At 51.8% G+C, this 13,685-nt stretch overlaps 1 protein-coding gene across 1 annotated transcript; it reads left to right on the plus strand.

Moving 5' to 3' along the window:
• Window positions 1-6,691: 6,691 nt before the first annotated feature.
• Window positions 6,692-12,082, plus strand: TMEM271 (transmembrane protein 271). The gene has a single exon (XM_061421153.1). The coding sequence runs from the start codon at window positions 8,146-8,148 to the stop codon at window positions 9,274-9,276; it is 1,131 nt and encodes a 376-aa protein (XP_061277137.1). The 5' UTR covers window positions 6,692-8,145; the 3' UTR covers window positions 9,277-12,082.
• The last annotated feature ends 1,603 nt before the right edge of the window (window positions 12,083-13,685 follow it).

Here is a 13,685-nt window from a genome sequence, read left to right on the forward strand (position 1 = left end):
AAATGACTTTCTTTTTTCCTTAGGAGTTCATTTGCCTTAAAGGCTTTCAATTTTATTTTGTTTGCAAAAAAAGAAACTTTTAAATTCAGGTACTATTAAACAGCATATGTTTACAATACCAAAAGAGAAAAAAAAATCCACAAAAGCCACTTTATTTAAAAATATCATATAACAGGTAGTTTCCAGAACCACGACATGCCGTGTGTAGTGTCTGGTCTTTGTCCCAGTTTTTACTCTTAGCCCCATGCCTTCCTTTCCCTTTGTCTCCTCAAAACAAATAATTTAAGTTTGCCTTTTTTTTTTTTTTAACTGAGTTGAATTGAGATTGATGTGTTTTCACTGGAGTTTGTCTCTCTCAACTTCCTGCACTTAGAACATGAACTAGAAACTTTTGTCTCTACTCAGAGGATAAACAGTGTGAGATACACAGTTGGATAACATGAGAAAATGACCCAGGCTTTGGTCACCATGTGATGTGATCAGAAGCTTGAAATTGAACACTTCTTACTTGGTTCCAGTACTGAATGCCTGGTCTGCTCTGTGTTAAGAGATATGAAATGGTGTTTGATACTGTTTAAGACCTTGTGGGGAGATTTAATTATTTGTAATAAAAGATCGACTGCAGTCTGGTAACTGCCTAGAAAAAAAAAATGCAGAGTATCAATATTAGGAATGAAAGAGGGAATTTCACTACAGATCCTACAGACATAAAAAAAAAACTTAAAAAAATTTAAAACTTTTACTCTTTCAGCTTTATTGAGATATATTTTACATACAATAAAAATCACAACTTTTAAGGGAATATTGTGGACAACTTTATGCCAACAAATCTGAAAATTTTATTGTAATAGACAAAAGACACAAATTACTAATGCTTATTCAAGAAAATTATATAACCTGAATAGCCCTACAACCGCTTTTAAAAATTGAACTTACAGTTAAAATCATCCCAGAAAGAAAACCTTAACCCCACATGGCTTCACAAGTGAATTCTACCAAACACACTGGAGCTCCAGCACTGGTGCGGCTGCCACCTTGCACTGTCACGCCCTGTGTGAGTAAAGCTTGTTCCACCCGGTGCTTGACTGCTTCACGTTTTCCCTGCTGCTGCTGCATCGCCTCAGTCGTGTCTGACTCTGTGCGACCCCATAGACGGCAGCCCACCAGGCCCCGCAGTCACTGGGGTTCTCTAGGCAAGAACACTGGAGTGGGTTGCCATTTCCTCCTGCAATGCATGAAAGTGAAAAGTGAAAGTGAAGTTGCTCAGTCGTGCCCGACTCTTAGCGACCCCATGGACTGCAGCCTACCAGGTTCCTCCATCCATGGGATTTTCCCGGCAAGAGAACTGGAGTGGGGTGCCATCATGTTTTCCCTGGTGATGCCTAAACCAAGATATAGTGAGCAAAAGTATTTGTATTCCTGATAATAGGTACCAGATGCTACTTGCGTGAGAAAAGCCAAGTGGAATTTAGCTCAGGAATACAATGAATGTAATTTACCATACTAACAGACTGAAAAGGAAAAACCATATAATAATCTCAGCAAATACAACAGCAGCAACAACAGAAAGTTGAGAAAACTCATCACTTGTTCATGATTAAAAAAAAAACTCTCAGAAAGCTAGAAATAGATTTCAACCCAGTGAAAATTTTCTCCTCAGAAGCTAGAGCATACATCATACTTAAGGATGAAAGATAAAAATGATTTCCCACTGAAATCAGGAACAATAGGAACTTCCCTGGCTGTCTAGTGATTAGGACCCCAAGCTGCCCCTGGTCAGAGAACTAAGACCCCACATGCCATGGCGCAGCTAAAAAAATCAGGAACAAGGCAAGGATTTTTACTCCTGTAACTTCTATTTGCTACTATGCATAGGAAATAGGGTCTAGCCCATATAATAAAGTAAGAAATAGAAATAAAAGGCATGCAGGCGGGGAAGGAAACATTAAAATTGTTTCTGCTTACCTGTGATATGATTGTTTATATAGAAAATGTTAAGAAATCTAAAATAGCTGGTAGTATAAGTCAATCTAGCGAGGCTGCAGGTTTAAAGGGCAACTTAAAGGTCAAATACACCTCCATATCCTTGTAACCAACAACTGGACAACAAAAGGTTATTTAAAGTAATAACTAAAGAAGGATTAAGTATATAAAATGCTTAAAGGTAGATTTAACAAAACGTGTGCAAGTCCTTTATACTGAAAACTATAAAATATTGAGAGAAATTAATGAAGATCTAAGTAAATGTAGAGATAAACTGTGATCCTGGAGCAGAAGATTCAATATTGCTAACATATCAGTTATGCTCAAATTAATCTACAGGTTGAATATGATTCCAATCAAAATCATACGGTTAACATTACTAAGAAGACTGCTGGTAACACCAAGGTTTGGTGAAGGGATGGCGTGTGGGAAACTTTCATACACAGCACAGGGGAATGCAGGACGGCACAGCCACTGTGGAAAACAACTGGTCAGTTTCTTATAAAATTAATATAAACTTAAGACAAAACCTAGAAATTCCACTCCAAGAAAAATTAAAACACACCTTCACAAAAGACTTGTGCATGAAGGTTATTAATTAACGTGTTGATTAACTTGTGATTAACATGTTGATTAACATGTTGATTTGTTAATTAATGTTATTAACTTGTGCATGCACGTTATTAATTAACATGCATTAACATATTAATTCATAATAACTCCATATGGACAAAGTCCATCATTTTATGAATTATAAACAAATTTTGGTGGAATTCTTCTCAACAATAAAAACGAAGCATTGTCAAGTGAAAGAAACCAAACATGAAAGACAATATATTTTATGACTGCAAGTATCTGAAATTTTATACCAAAACTATAGCACGAGAAAGCAGATGAGCAGTTCTGTAGGGCCTTGAGTGGAGCAGAGCATTGCCGGAAAGGGGAACTTTGGGGGTGTTTGGACTATTCCTGTGTCGTGCTGTGGTGGAGACTCACACCAACGTGTACAGTTGTCTAAAGTCACTGAGTCAAACACTTAAAATCAGTGATTGTTATTGCACATAAATTGTATCTCAATAAAAATGGGCACAAAAAGCTGAGCATATACATTATATTACTCATGATCAAATAAAATCCACCCTCAAGTGCATCAGTGCACAAGCATAAGAAAGTTCACAACAGCTTTATTCATAATCTCCCAAACTAGAAACAATCAAATGCTCATCAACAGTAACGTGGATAAACTCTGGCACATTTACACAATGGCTTAGTACCAGCTTTGACAGAGATAAACTAGAGACACAACAGGAGGCATCAAGTTGGATGAAAGAAACAAGATGTGCAACAGTCAGGCTCTATCATTTCACTTGTATAATAAAAAAAAAACGGGCAAAGCCAAACTAAAATGTTCAGGGATGTATACTTAGGTGATTAAAGTACAAATAAACAGAAGGAAGCGGTTCGATGAGGTCAGCAGGACCTCTGGGGGAGGCTGAGGTGAGCTGCACCCTTGAGTCTGCAGTGTTCTGTTTCCTGATTTGGTGGCAAGGACACAGATGCTGGTTTATGTCATTAAACTGTTACATGCATGTTTTATGGGTTTTTCTGTGGCTCTATTATAAGACAAAAACTTATAAAATAATAAGGTAGATTCTGTGTCTCCAGAATTCACAGGCTCTGATTTGTGAGACTGAGGTCTTCAGATTAACCATCACCTGTGCGGAGGTGGCCGCACTTGTACAGGAAGATCTATACTGACCATTCCCTAAAAAAGGGGCTTAGAATTAATAATGAAAGAAAAATCCGAGCACTTAGCCAGTTAAAAAGATAAAGGAGGAAATACTGAAAAGTAAAATGAAAAACAAATTAGAAAAAATAATTAGAATCAGCCAAATTAATTGAAGTAAACACTGTAGGAAATTGGATTTTACATGCTAATAAATATGTAAATATTGAAATTTAACGTTAATAGGAAAAACATTCTTCACTTGATGCATGATTACTGCTATAATAAAAAAAAAACACACGTGACATTTTAAACCCGTTGTCCTCTCTGGTTCTCTGTTCTTAGACTGCGACAGTTATGTGTCCCGCACAGAGATGCCACGAGGGTCCCTGCGAGCTCGCTTGGTATGTGGTAGGCTTTGTGATTCTTAAAATCACTCCTTGCCACCCACCCCTCCCCACGTAGAGTCATTTCTCATGAGGGTGCTGCTTCTTTCTGGCATGAGCTCCCTGCCTCAGAGTTCACCACGGCCCTCAAGTCACCCCCTGGACCCCACTGTGCCAGGGGCTGTCGGGGGGACAAGCTTCACAGGTGAGCCTGTTGGGGCCTGGGGAAAGGACTCTGCCAGAAAGCAGGGGAGGGCCTCCCTGGTGGCTCAGCGGTAAAGAATCCACCTGCCAATGCAGGGGACGTGGGTTCGAGTCCTCGTCTGGGAAGATCCTACACACCTCGGGACAACACAGCCCATGAGCCACAACTACCAAGCCGGAGCCGCAACTGCTGAAGCCTGTGAGCGCTAGGGCCCGTGCTCTGCACCCTGAAAACCATGGCAGTGAGCCCCGAACACCACACCTAGAGAGTAGGCCCCACTTGCCACAACTGGAGAAAGCCCACGAGCAGCAACAAAGATCCAGCACAGCCATTAAAAAAAAAGCAGTGGAATTAACATCCAAACTATGCATGGGTTGTAGAGCTGAGAGTGGCGCGGTGACAGGGTCTCTGGGAGCTTTGTGTGGCAGGGCCTGCAGACTGCTGTCCCTTCCTCCTGCAGACACAGAGGGGAGACAGACACATTCATCAAGATAGCTGACCACTGTCCGCGTTCCAGAGGAGCAGCCAAAAGAGATGGCCAGTCGGCCATCTGCCAGGCTGTGGGGCAGGAGCCCGAGAGTATGTTCTATGAGCACCGTGATGGGGCAGGACCCTCTACCTGCCCCGACCCCTACATGCTTCCAGCCCCCAGCCCAGTTTTCTCACAGCAGTGCGTCTAGAACACCCCACAGTACCGGGCCCTTCTAAGGTCTCCTCACCCTCAGGACAAAGTCCGAACTTGCACAGCTCAAGGCCCTTCATGACAGGACACCTGCTGGTCACTGCCTGCAGGGCTCCACACGCTCTGCTTCTGGCTCCTGGCCCGAGTGCCCTCCCTCACTGCAGCAGGGAGGTGGGTCCTCGCCGTCCTGCGGGCCTGGTCTGCGTTACTTGGCCCTGTTCTCCTCGTGAGCAAAACTGGACTGACATGAGATGCGTCACAGGACAGCAACCCCAGGTTGGCAGCAGCTTACCCATTCATTCATCTGCTCACTTGTCCACTCCACAGGGCCAGGACGGGGCCTGATGGGGAGTCCTGATGGGGAGGGGGTGGGGACAAGCTGGACATGGACCCTGCTTGCACTGAGCCCCCAATATGGTTGGGAAGACAGACATTTAGACCACTGGGAGATCCTGCCTGTGATGGGGAACTTTGGCCAGGAGCTGAGGGGCAGGGAGGCAGGGGTGCAGGGAGGAGGGGTGCAGGAAGGAGGGGGTGCAGGGAGGTGGGGACCAGGCAGGTGGGCAGAGTCTGGGTTTGGGATGGAACACCTCTGTGAGGAGAGCAGAGCCACCTGCCTCAGGGTTCGTTGCCAGGACTAAACTAGAAAGTCTTTGGGAGCACTCTTTTCACTGTTCAAAGGACAGTGGGCACCCAACAGAAGAGAGGGCAATTAAGGGAGCTGAAGCTAAGGTCTAAGAAAGGGGACAGCAGAAGCTAGGTGAGGATGTGGCCCGGGGAACATAAAGCAGAAACGGGAACAGCATATGCCAAGGGCTTGCTTTGGTAAGAGGCACCACTCATTTAAGGAACAGTGGTCAGGGGTCGAGTGAAGGGCTGGCAGAAGCAGGCTCTGGAGGAGAGAGGAGGCCAGATCCTGGAGAAATCCTAAACCACGAGCCAGCCTGGGTCCTCGGACTTGAGAGGCTGCTGCACGGCAGCCCCCAGCGTGCGCAGGCCGACTCAGGCCTCCATCCAGGCCGGGCTCAGGACCAGGCAAGGCAGCTCACTTCCTCCAGCAAAGCCTCATCAATCTGGTTGCCGCAGCACAGCATAGGGAATGGAGAAGCTGCTCCATCCTCCACGGAGGTGGCTGCAAACCTCGTCTCCCTGGAAACAGAAATAGTCATTGGAAGTCAGCTCATGGCAACTCCGCTCACACGCGTGGGTGCCACGATTATTATACAAGCTGATTTACACACTGTCCTTTAAAACCTATACCCCATAAATGTGAAAGAAAGCTCACTATCCCTACTTTTCTGGCAAGTCGTCCTGCATGAGGAGAGGACTGAACGAGAAGGTTCAGCTGACGCTCTAAAATCTGCACTCCCTGCTAAAAATACAGCGAAACCTGCTCCTTCTCCGCGCAGCCACCGCCGTTCACGTCCGTCCCACGCAAATGTCCAGAGAGACGCACGAAAGGCCTTCACATATATTCACTGGGCAGATGGTTTCCGTGAAACGTGGGCGAGGGTCCCCTTGCGCAGGCTGCCTGGCGAATGTGGATGAGGCTTCCTCCAGACGGGAGGGCCCTCTGGGGGCTGGTGCCCCTGCCCACCGGCCACCGCCGGACATTGTGTAGGAAAGGGCCCGACGCTGTGAGCTCTGGGGGAGCCTCCACGGGCCAGAACTTGCCGAGCGGGCGGCAGGAACGGGGGTGTGTTCTCAAAGCACCCCTGCATCTCCCCCGGCCCCTCCTCCCGCATCGCGTTCCCTAGCTGCTGCGCCGCCCGCTTCCCCGGGATCCAGCGCGAAGTTATTTAACGCTGTAATTAGCCGGTAGGGTGAGTCATCGGTCCCCGGGCCTCGCTGCAGAAGCGGCAGAGCCGGTGTAGAAAGAACCGAGGGCGCTCGGCGCGCTGGGACCTCAGAGGGCTTGCAGGAGACGCGTTCCCAGGCCTCGTTTCAGCAGGCTGGGTGCCCGAGAGGCCCGGGCAAGGCCATCTCCACGCTGTGCTCGGCCCCACGCCTTCCTCTCCCACCGAGAGCGCCGCGTCGGTCGGAAGGAGGCGATTTACCCTCCCCCCCGCGGCACCCCCCCCCCCCCCCCAGCCCAGTCTCCCGCGTTGCTCTCAGGCCGTGAGCCGCCTTCCGATGAATTAACTCACTCGCACCCGCATCTGCGGGGAAGTCCCGCATGATCCCTGAGAATCCCTGAGGGCTCGGACGAGACTCCTCCAGGGCTCCCCGAGGCCTCACTCCCCCGCCCCCGCACTGGGCCCCGCGCTCCCCGGCGGCGCCCTAGGGTCCCGGCACCCGAGCGCCTCCTCCGAGCCCTCCCCTCCACCCCGCAGCCGAACTCCCGCCCTCCTCCCGCGAGTAGCCGGCTCACCCCTGCCCGGGCTCCTCTCTTCCCTTCCGTCCCGCCCGCCACCCCCGCACGCAAACCCCTGCTCCGGGGTCTTCTTTCTTCCCTTCGCCCCGGACTCGCCCCTCCCCGCCCACACTCAGGCGTTCCCCGTAGCCCTCAGCGCGAGGGTCCTCTGTTCCCGCACTCCAAGCCAACTTCCTCAGGCTTCCTGATCTCTGACAGGCGGGGGGCGAGGAGTGAGACCCCAGCCCTGTGGCCTGCGGAGCGCGCCCGCGGGGGCCCGAGAGGTGGGAGGTGCAGGGGGTGGGGCCTGGGGGCGTCAGGGGCGGGCGCCCAGGGGTGGGGAGCGGCGTGCCCAGAGAGGCCGGGGCGCTACTCGGGGGAAGAAGGCGGAGAGACGCGGCGCGGGGGGCTTCTCCTTGCGGGGGTGTCCGAGGGGTGTCCTACCGGCGACGCGGGTTGGGGGGGCGGGGGAGGGCGGTGCCTGGGCCGGGCGCGCCGGGCCGCGGGCGGTGGGGGGAGCTGAGCGTCCTGGGAGGGGCGCCGCGGGCTGGGGAGGGGGCGCGCGCGCCCTGCGGTCCTCCGCGCCGCATCGGTTCCCTGCGCGGGGCCGCGGCGGCGGCGGCGGGAGGCGGAGGATGCGGGCTCCGACTGCGGCGGCGGCGGCGGCGGCGGCGCGGGCCCGGGAGGACGCGGGAGGATGAGGAGGAGGCCGGCGGTCCGGCCGCGCGGCGCCGGGAGGAGGCGCAGGCGGCGGGGGCGGCGGCGGGCGGCGGCGGGCGCGCGGGGTGCGGGCCGGCTCGGGCGCGGAGGATGAAGTGGAGCGTCCGCGGGGCCTGCGCCGCGCTCTCCTCCTGCCTCCTGCTCGCCTGCGCGCTCAGCGCCGCCGCCGTCGGCCTCAAGTGCTTCTCGCTGGGCTCGGAGCTGCGCGGGGAGCCGTTCCGGCTAGGGGCGGCCGCCGGCGCCTTCTATTCGGGGCTGCTGCTGGCCGCCGGCCTCTCGCTGCTCGGCGCCGCCCTGCTCTGCTGCGGGCCCCGGGACGCGCCCCTCGCGGGGCCGGGCCCGGGCCCGGGGCTAGGGGTCGCCGCCGGCTCCGCGGGGAGTGCGGAGGCCGCGCCGGGCGACCCGGGGGGCGCCGCTGGGCCCTCGGGGCCGGTGAGCAGCCAGAACCTGCTCCTGCTCGGCGTCCTCGTCTTCATGCTCGGGGTCCTCAGCGCCTTCGCGGGCGCCGTGATCGACGGCGACACCGTGTCCCTGGTGGAGCGCAAGTATTCCCACTACTGCCTGCCGCCGCGCGCGCCGGCCGCGGCCCCCGGCCCGGCCCCGGGCCCTGCAGCCGCCGGCCCCGGCCCGGCACCCGGCGCGCCGCGCACCCGCGGCACCCTGGACAGCGCCACCTCCGCCAAGTGCCGCCAGCTGAAGGACTACCAGCGCGGCCTGGTGCTCTCCACCGTCTTCAACTCGCTCGAGTGCCTCCTGGGCCTGCTCAGCCTCCTGCTGGTCAAGAACTACAAGTCGTCGCAGGCCCGGCGAGGCCGGCGCGGCCGGCGGAAGGGAGGACGGGCCCTGGCGCGGCCCCGCGGCGGCCCGGGGCTCCGCGCGCAGCCGCCCGCCTCCCGGGCGCGGCGGGGCCGGCGGGGCCGGCGGGGGCGGAGGCTGCAGCCGCGGCCCAGCGAGGCTTCCATCCTGTCTCCGGAGGAGTCGGACTTCGCCGCCCCGGGGGACTGCGCGGGCTTCGCGACGCACCACGCGGTCTCCTACATCAACGTGGGCGTCTTCCACGCGTTGGACGAGGCGGGCGTGGAGGTGTGCTGCGGGGGGCACCCGTCTGTGGAGCTGCCGGGGTACGCGCCCTCGGACCCCGACCTCAACGCCTCCTACCCCTACTGCTGCCGCCCGCCCTGCGAGGCGGCGCGCCCCTGGGAGCCGGGCCGGGCCTGCTGAGCCCCTGGGCCTGTGCGGACGGCCGTGCCCGTCTCCCTGCCCTGCCGCGGCGGCGAGGGAGGTGGGGGGCTGGCGGGGCGCAAAGCCAAGCCTCTCCGTGGCGCCGCAGCTTCAGGGCGGTCTGGCCCAGCGCCTCTGGGGGCTCCCCGCCGCGAGACTCGCCCTCCAGTACTATTATTTCTGTGTTTGGGAGGTTTCTCTTCTTTTCTGTGTCTGCTCGTATCCGGACTCCATTTTAAAGTTTACAACAAATGTTTTGGGGTTGGCTCGCCCCCACCGCACTTCTCTTTGGCAAGTCCGTTCCCTGGGCGCCCCCGAGGCCCAGGCCCGGGTGAAAGCTCACCCAGCGAGCGGGAAGAACGCTGACTGAGAGGACAGAAAGACGGAGCGGCTGATACTGTCGGAATGGAAGACGTGAAGAAGCACCCACAGCAACACTTTGTACACGGATGTGCCTGCTTTTGTTGATAACTTTCTTACTGTAAAGCTCTCCATAAACAGTGAAAATGTTTGGTAAATTTATTGCAATTTAAAATTGGTGAGTTCCTTTATTAAATTAATTGCTATGTTATTGGAGATATTCATCAAATTGGGGTTAGAGAATGTCAACACACAAATCAATTTGGGGGGAAAATGATTGAATTTGGTTGACAGATATGAGTTTGAACAGTTGTATTATGCTAGATGGTTGGCTAAGTCCAACCTCTTTCTGAGGCTAAATTTCTGTCTGTATATCAGGTCCCATACATTTCTTTTTCTGGAAACTGGAGATTGGGTTTTTACGGCAAAACTGAGCTTATTTTGGTTAATACATATGAACAATCCAATCCTATTTTGGAAATCACAGTCATAGTTTTTCTGGCAAAGATTATTATCCTGTTGGTTAATTCAGTAATCTGGTAATTTTGGACATTATAGCATTTCATTTGAAATATACCCCTTAAATAGCCTTAATTGATGTGAAGGTCATACTTTTAAATCATTAGGATAAACTTGTGTGTGCCTATTTAAACACAACGTGAAACGTGTTCCGAACAGTGGTGAAATGTGTTTCTGCCCAGTCCTGTGGTTCTGACTGGGATCCAGGTAGGCTCTGGGTCTTGGGGAAAGGTGATCCAACTACCGTGTGCTGGAATTGTGGTGCCAGGCAGGTGTGCTGCTAATTCTGAACATGCTGTAAGCAGAGTCCCACTTTGGCCCAAATGGTGTGACCCTCCTGCAAAAAGAGTTGAGGATTCACCCTGTGCTCTGCTAGGGTGAGCACAGCACAGGACACTTGAAGTGAGAAAAGCTAAGGAAATAATGTGTAATCTCTCTAAAGTGTATAGGGGTCCACTTCTAATTGTGGAAAAACAGCCAGACTTGGTGTTGGAGATGTGGTTTCCAGGTGTGGGCTCTGGGATGAGACCAGCTGCCCTGCCCAAGGCCAGAGTTCCTCTGTACCCCAGGTGACCGAGTCCAGCATCTAACCATGACCGGCAGGGCTGCCCAGCTGCAGCAGAGGCTGCTAGAGAGGAGAGGCCCGCTATCCACGCAGAGAAGTGGAGACCTGCCACTGTTCAGTGGAGGTGGCAAAGCTGTTATGCTGATGCTTGGACAATTACTTAGGAACTTGGGGATTCTGATCAAAGGGGCCTTGGGCAGTGACTTCTCCTTGTTATGTTGATGCCATCCGAGAAAAAAGAATCATTCCGGGCCAATCTCCCAGGTCCTCATACCCAGACCTCTTCACATAGTGTCCATACTAGGCCTTGAGATTCAGCCAGGCTGAGGGCTCAGCCCAACTAGTTCCCCTGAGGGTCCTTATCACCTGATCCCCCGCCCCGGCCCCCACACCACCAGCCCACTGGCCATCAACCTAAGCAGAAAAAGTGATAAGTGGCAGCAAAAGAGACTTTTGAAAAGCTTTTCCCCATCTACCTAGATCAAATCAATAAGGCAGGGCTGCTCGCCACTCATGGAGCACAGACCTCAGGGGCAGCTGCAAGGCTGACTTCCCAGAACCGCATGAGGAGGCAGCCAAGCCAGGGTGTGCCCAGTGAGTGGGCACATGGTGAGCTCTTGCGGAAGGCTGCTGGGCAGGGACCACTGGAACAGAGCAAACTCTTGAACAGCGCGGACATCTGATGTCAGACCTTCCTGTATCCTTCCTGTTTCCTGAGGTTCTGTCTCACACGATTTGTCTTTCAAACATGCAGGCAAAATCAATGACCTCTCTCAAGTTTCAGACTTTCATTGGGATGGGACAGAAGGCAGAATGGGATGGGGCAACTGAGGGCATCTAGGGGTACAGACAGTGGCTTCCCCCTGTCAAATGTACGTGTGACCAAGAAGCTAGATGGGATTTTTAAAGATGTGTTTCTAACTCCAGAATATGGTTAAGTCCGCTTTATAGAGGCTGATATAATGATATGGGATCCCAGCGTTTTATTTTTTAAAGTTTGCTAAAGAAATAAAACCTTCAATATCCCTTCACTCAAATTGTTCTGAAGACTAGCACTCAGGGAGGCAGTGGAGAGTCACCACCTTGCTTCCTTCTAATTGCTTGTGATGGCTCCAGAGTCCTGGGAGGTTAGCCAGCTCATTCATGCTTTTTCTCCTTTTTGAAAATTTATATTAGTTGTTTAGAATTGATTCTTATGCTCCTTGGAAAATAATGCCAGCTCTTGGAGCGTTTTTGAAATATGGGTCTTATTCTACTTTTCAGAATAATAATAAACTCTTGGCCTGGTGGAAGCCAAACCAAGAGTTTATATCATGGTGAAATACCAAACTTAAATAAACACATTTTTGTGTTTTTACTTTGTTTAATGCTCTTTGTAAGTTATTTTAAACATAAAGTTTGTTTACATTTAAAAGAATGACTTAATTAACAGCACATGACACAGTCACCAGACAAACCTGTGTTTTCTTAGTGTTGATGAACAAGTGCTCCTAGGGTGCCCGGGCTCACGTGCCTTCCTCAGGCAGAGGAGGTGCTCCTGGCCACACAAATCTAGACTTCAAAACTGAATTTTTGACTGATATAATTAAGCAATCATTTCATTTAAAAAGTTAGTAAATGATGCTTGTGGTGAAGATCAAACTGCTGGTTATCAATGTTTTTACTCTTGGCTAGTGTCATGATGCCATACAGGTGGGAACCTCAAATATGTGCAAATGCACACACATGCACACACGTGTGCATGCATACATGTGCATGCAGTGTACACAAAACCACACGTGCACAGGTGTGCATATGCGTGGGTATGAGTATATGCACATACATATGATTGTACATGCAGGAATACATTTGTGACAGATGCATGCATATATGATCATGTGCACATATTACATGAGTGTGCCAGCACATAGGAATGCACACATGCATCTGTGCACACATATACCTGTGTTTACACTCCCAGACATAACATTTGCAAACACATGCACCAGTGCATGAACACACACACACACACACACACACACACACACACACACACACTGACCCCTGGTGTCTGAGGGCCAGGCCAGTGGCCTGCCTGGGACACCAGGAGCTCTAGGTGCCGTGTGTCGGTGGAGTGGCCTGGCTGTGGGCTGGTACCCCTGGCTGAGGCATCGTGGAGCGTGCTCGTGGGGAGCACTCCTTGGAGGATTCTGTGGGTGCTGAGCTGCATGTCAGCCTGCACACTCTGTCATATCCAGGTGGGATACGCTGGTGGGATGGCTCCTCACCCAGATGCCAGCACAGCACAGCCAGCCACACCAGGGCAGCGTTGAGGTTGGGGCCAGTGTTGGTGGGAGTGTGCAGGTCAAGTTCCCAGGCTCCAGGGCAGCAGTGTTGCAGAGACCTCTGAGTGACCTCCAGGGAGCCCTGCTCTGGGCACAGGCCCCTTGCAAGCCCTCAATGTTATTGCCTCAAAGCACCATTTTCTCACCAAAATATGAATGAAAATAAATAAGAGACTCTAAGCAAAATGAATTCTGGCACATAAATAAGTAGAAATTCTTTATATACCTGTGAACTTCTTTTTATAGGAGAGGGAGCCAGCAGCCTAATGTTAGGTGGTTCATTTTCTGGATGATATGATATCTTTGTTTAATTTGCCACTTTTCAGCACAGTAATTACAGTAAAAACTCACCAAAATGGAAAATAAAAATCTAACTTTGAAAAGTAGTGCCCATACATCCTTACATCCCCAGTTTGAATTCTAAGGACTTCCTGGGGATGGTGGGAGAAAGCCTGGGGGTTCCTGTCACTGTTTTTAATGGTTTTCTCAAAATCTCCACATCTGGAGGGTCATCCTCACACAGGTGAGTTTCATCTAGAGAAATTCTGTCTCTGCCTTTTCATCTACCGTCGCTCCTCTGCAGAATGCCAACAGAAATCCTGTTCCTTTTGAATTGATGAAGTCTGTGTTAGAGCAAAACA

The sequence above is a fragment of the Bos javanicus genome, chromosome 6, assembly GCF_032452875.1.
Source record: "Bos javanicus breed banteng chromosome 6, ARS-OSU_banteng_1.0, whole genome shotgun sequence".
In the NCBI taxonomy this organism is placed as follows: Eukaryota; Metazoa; Chordata; class Mammalia; order Artiodactyla; family Bovidae; genus Bos; species Bos javanicus.

Excerpts from the sequence above, each read along its gene's own strand:
- TMEM271 (XM_061421153.1), top strand. The coding sequence starts at position 8,146 with ATGAAGTGGAGCGTCCGCGGGGCCTGCGCCGCGCTCTCCTCCTGCCTC.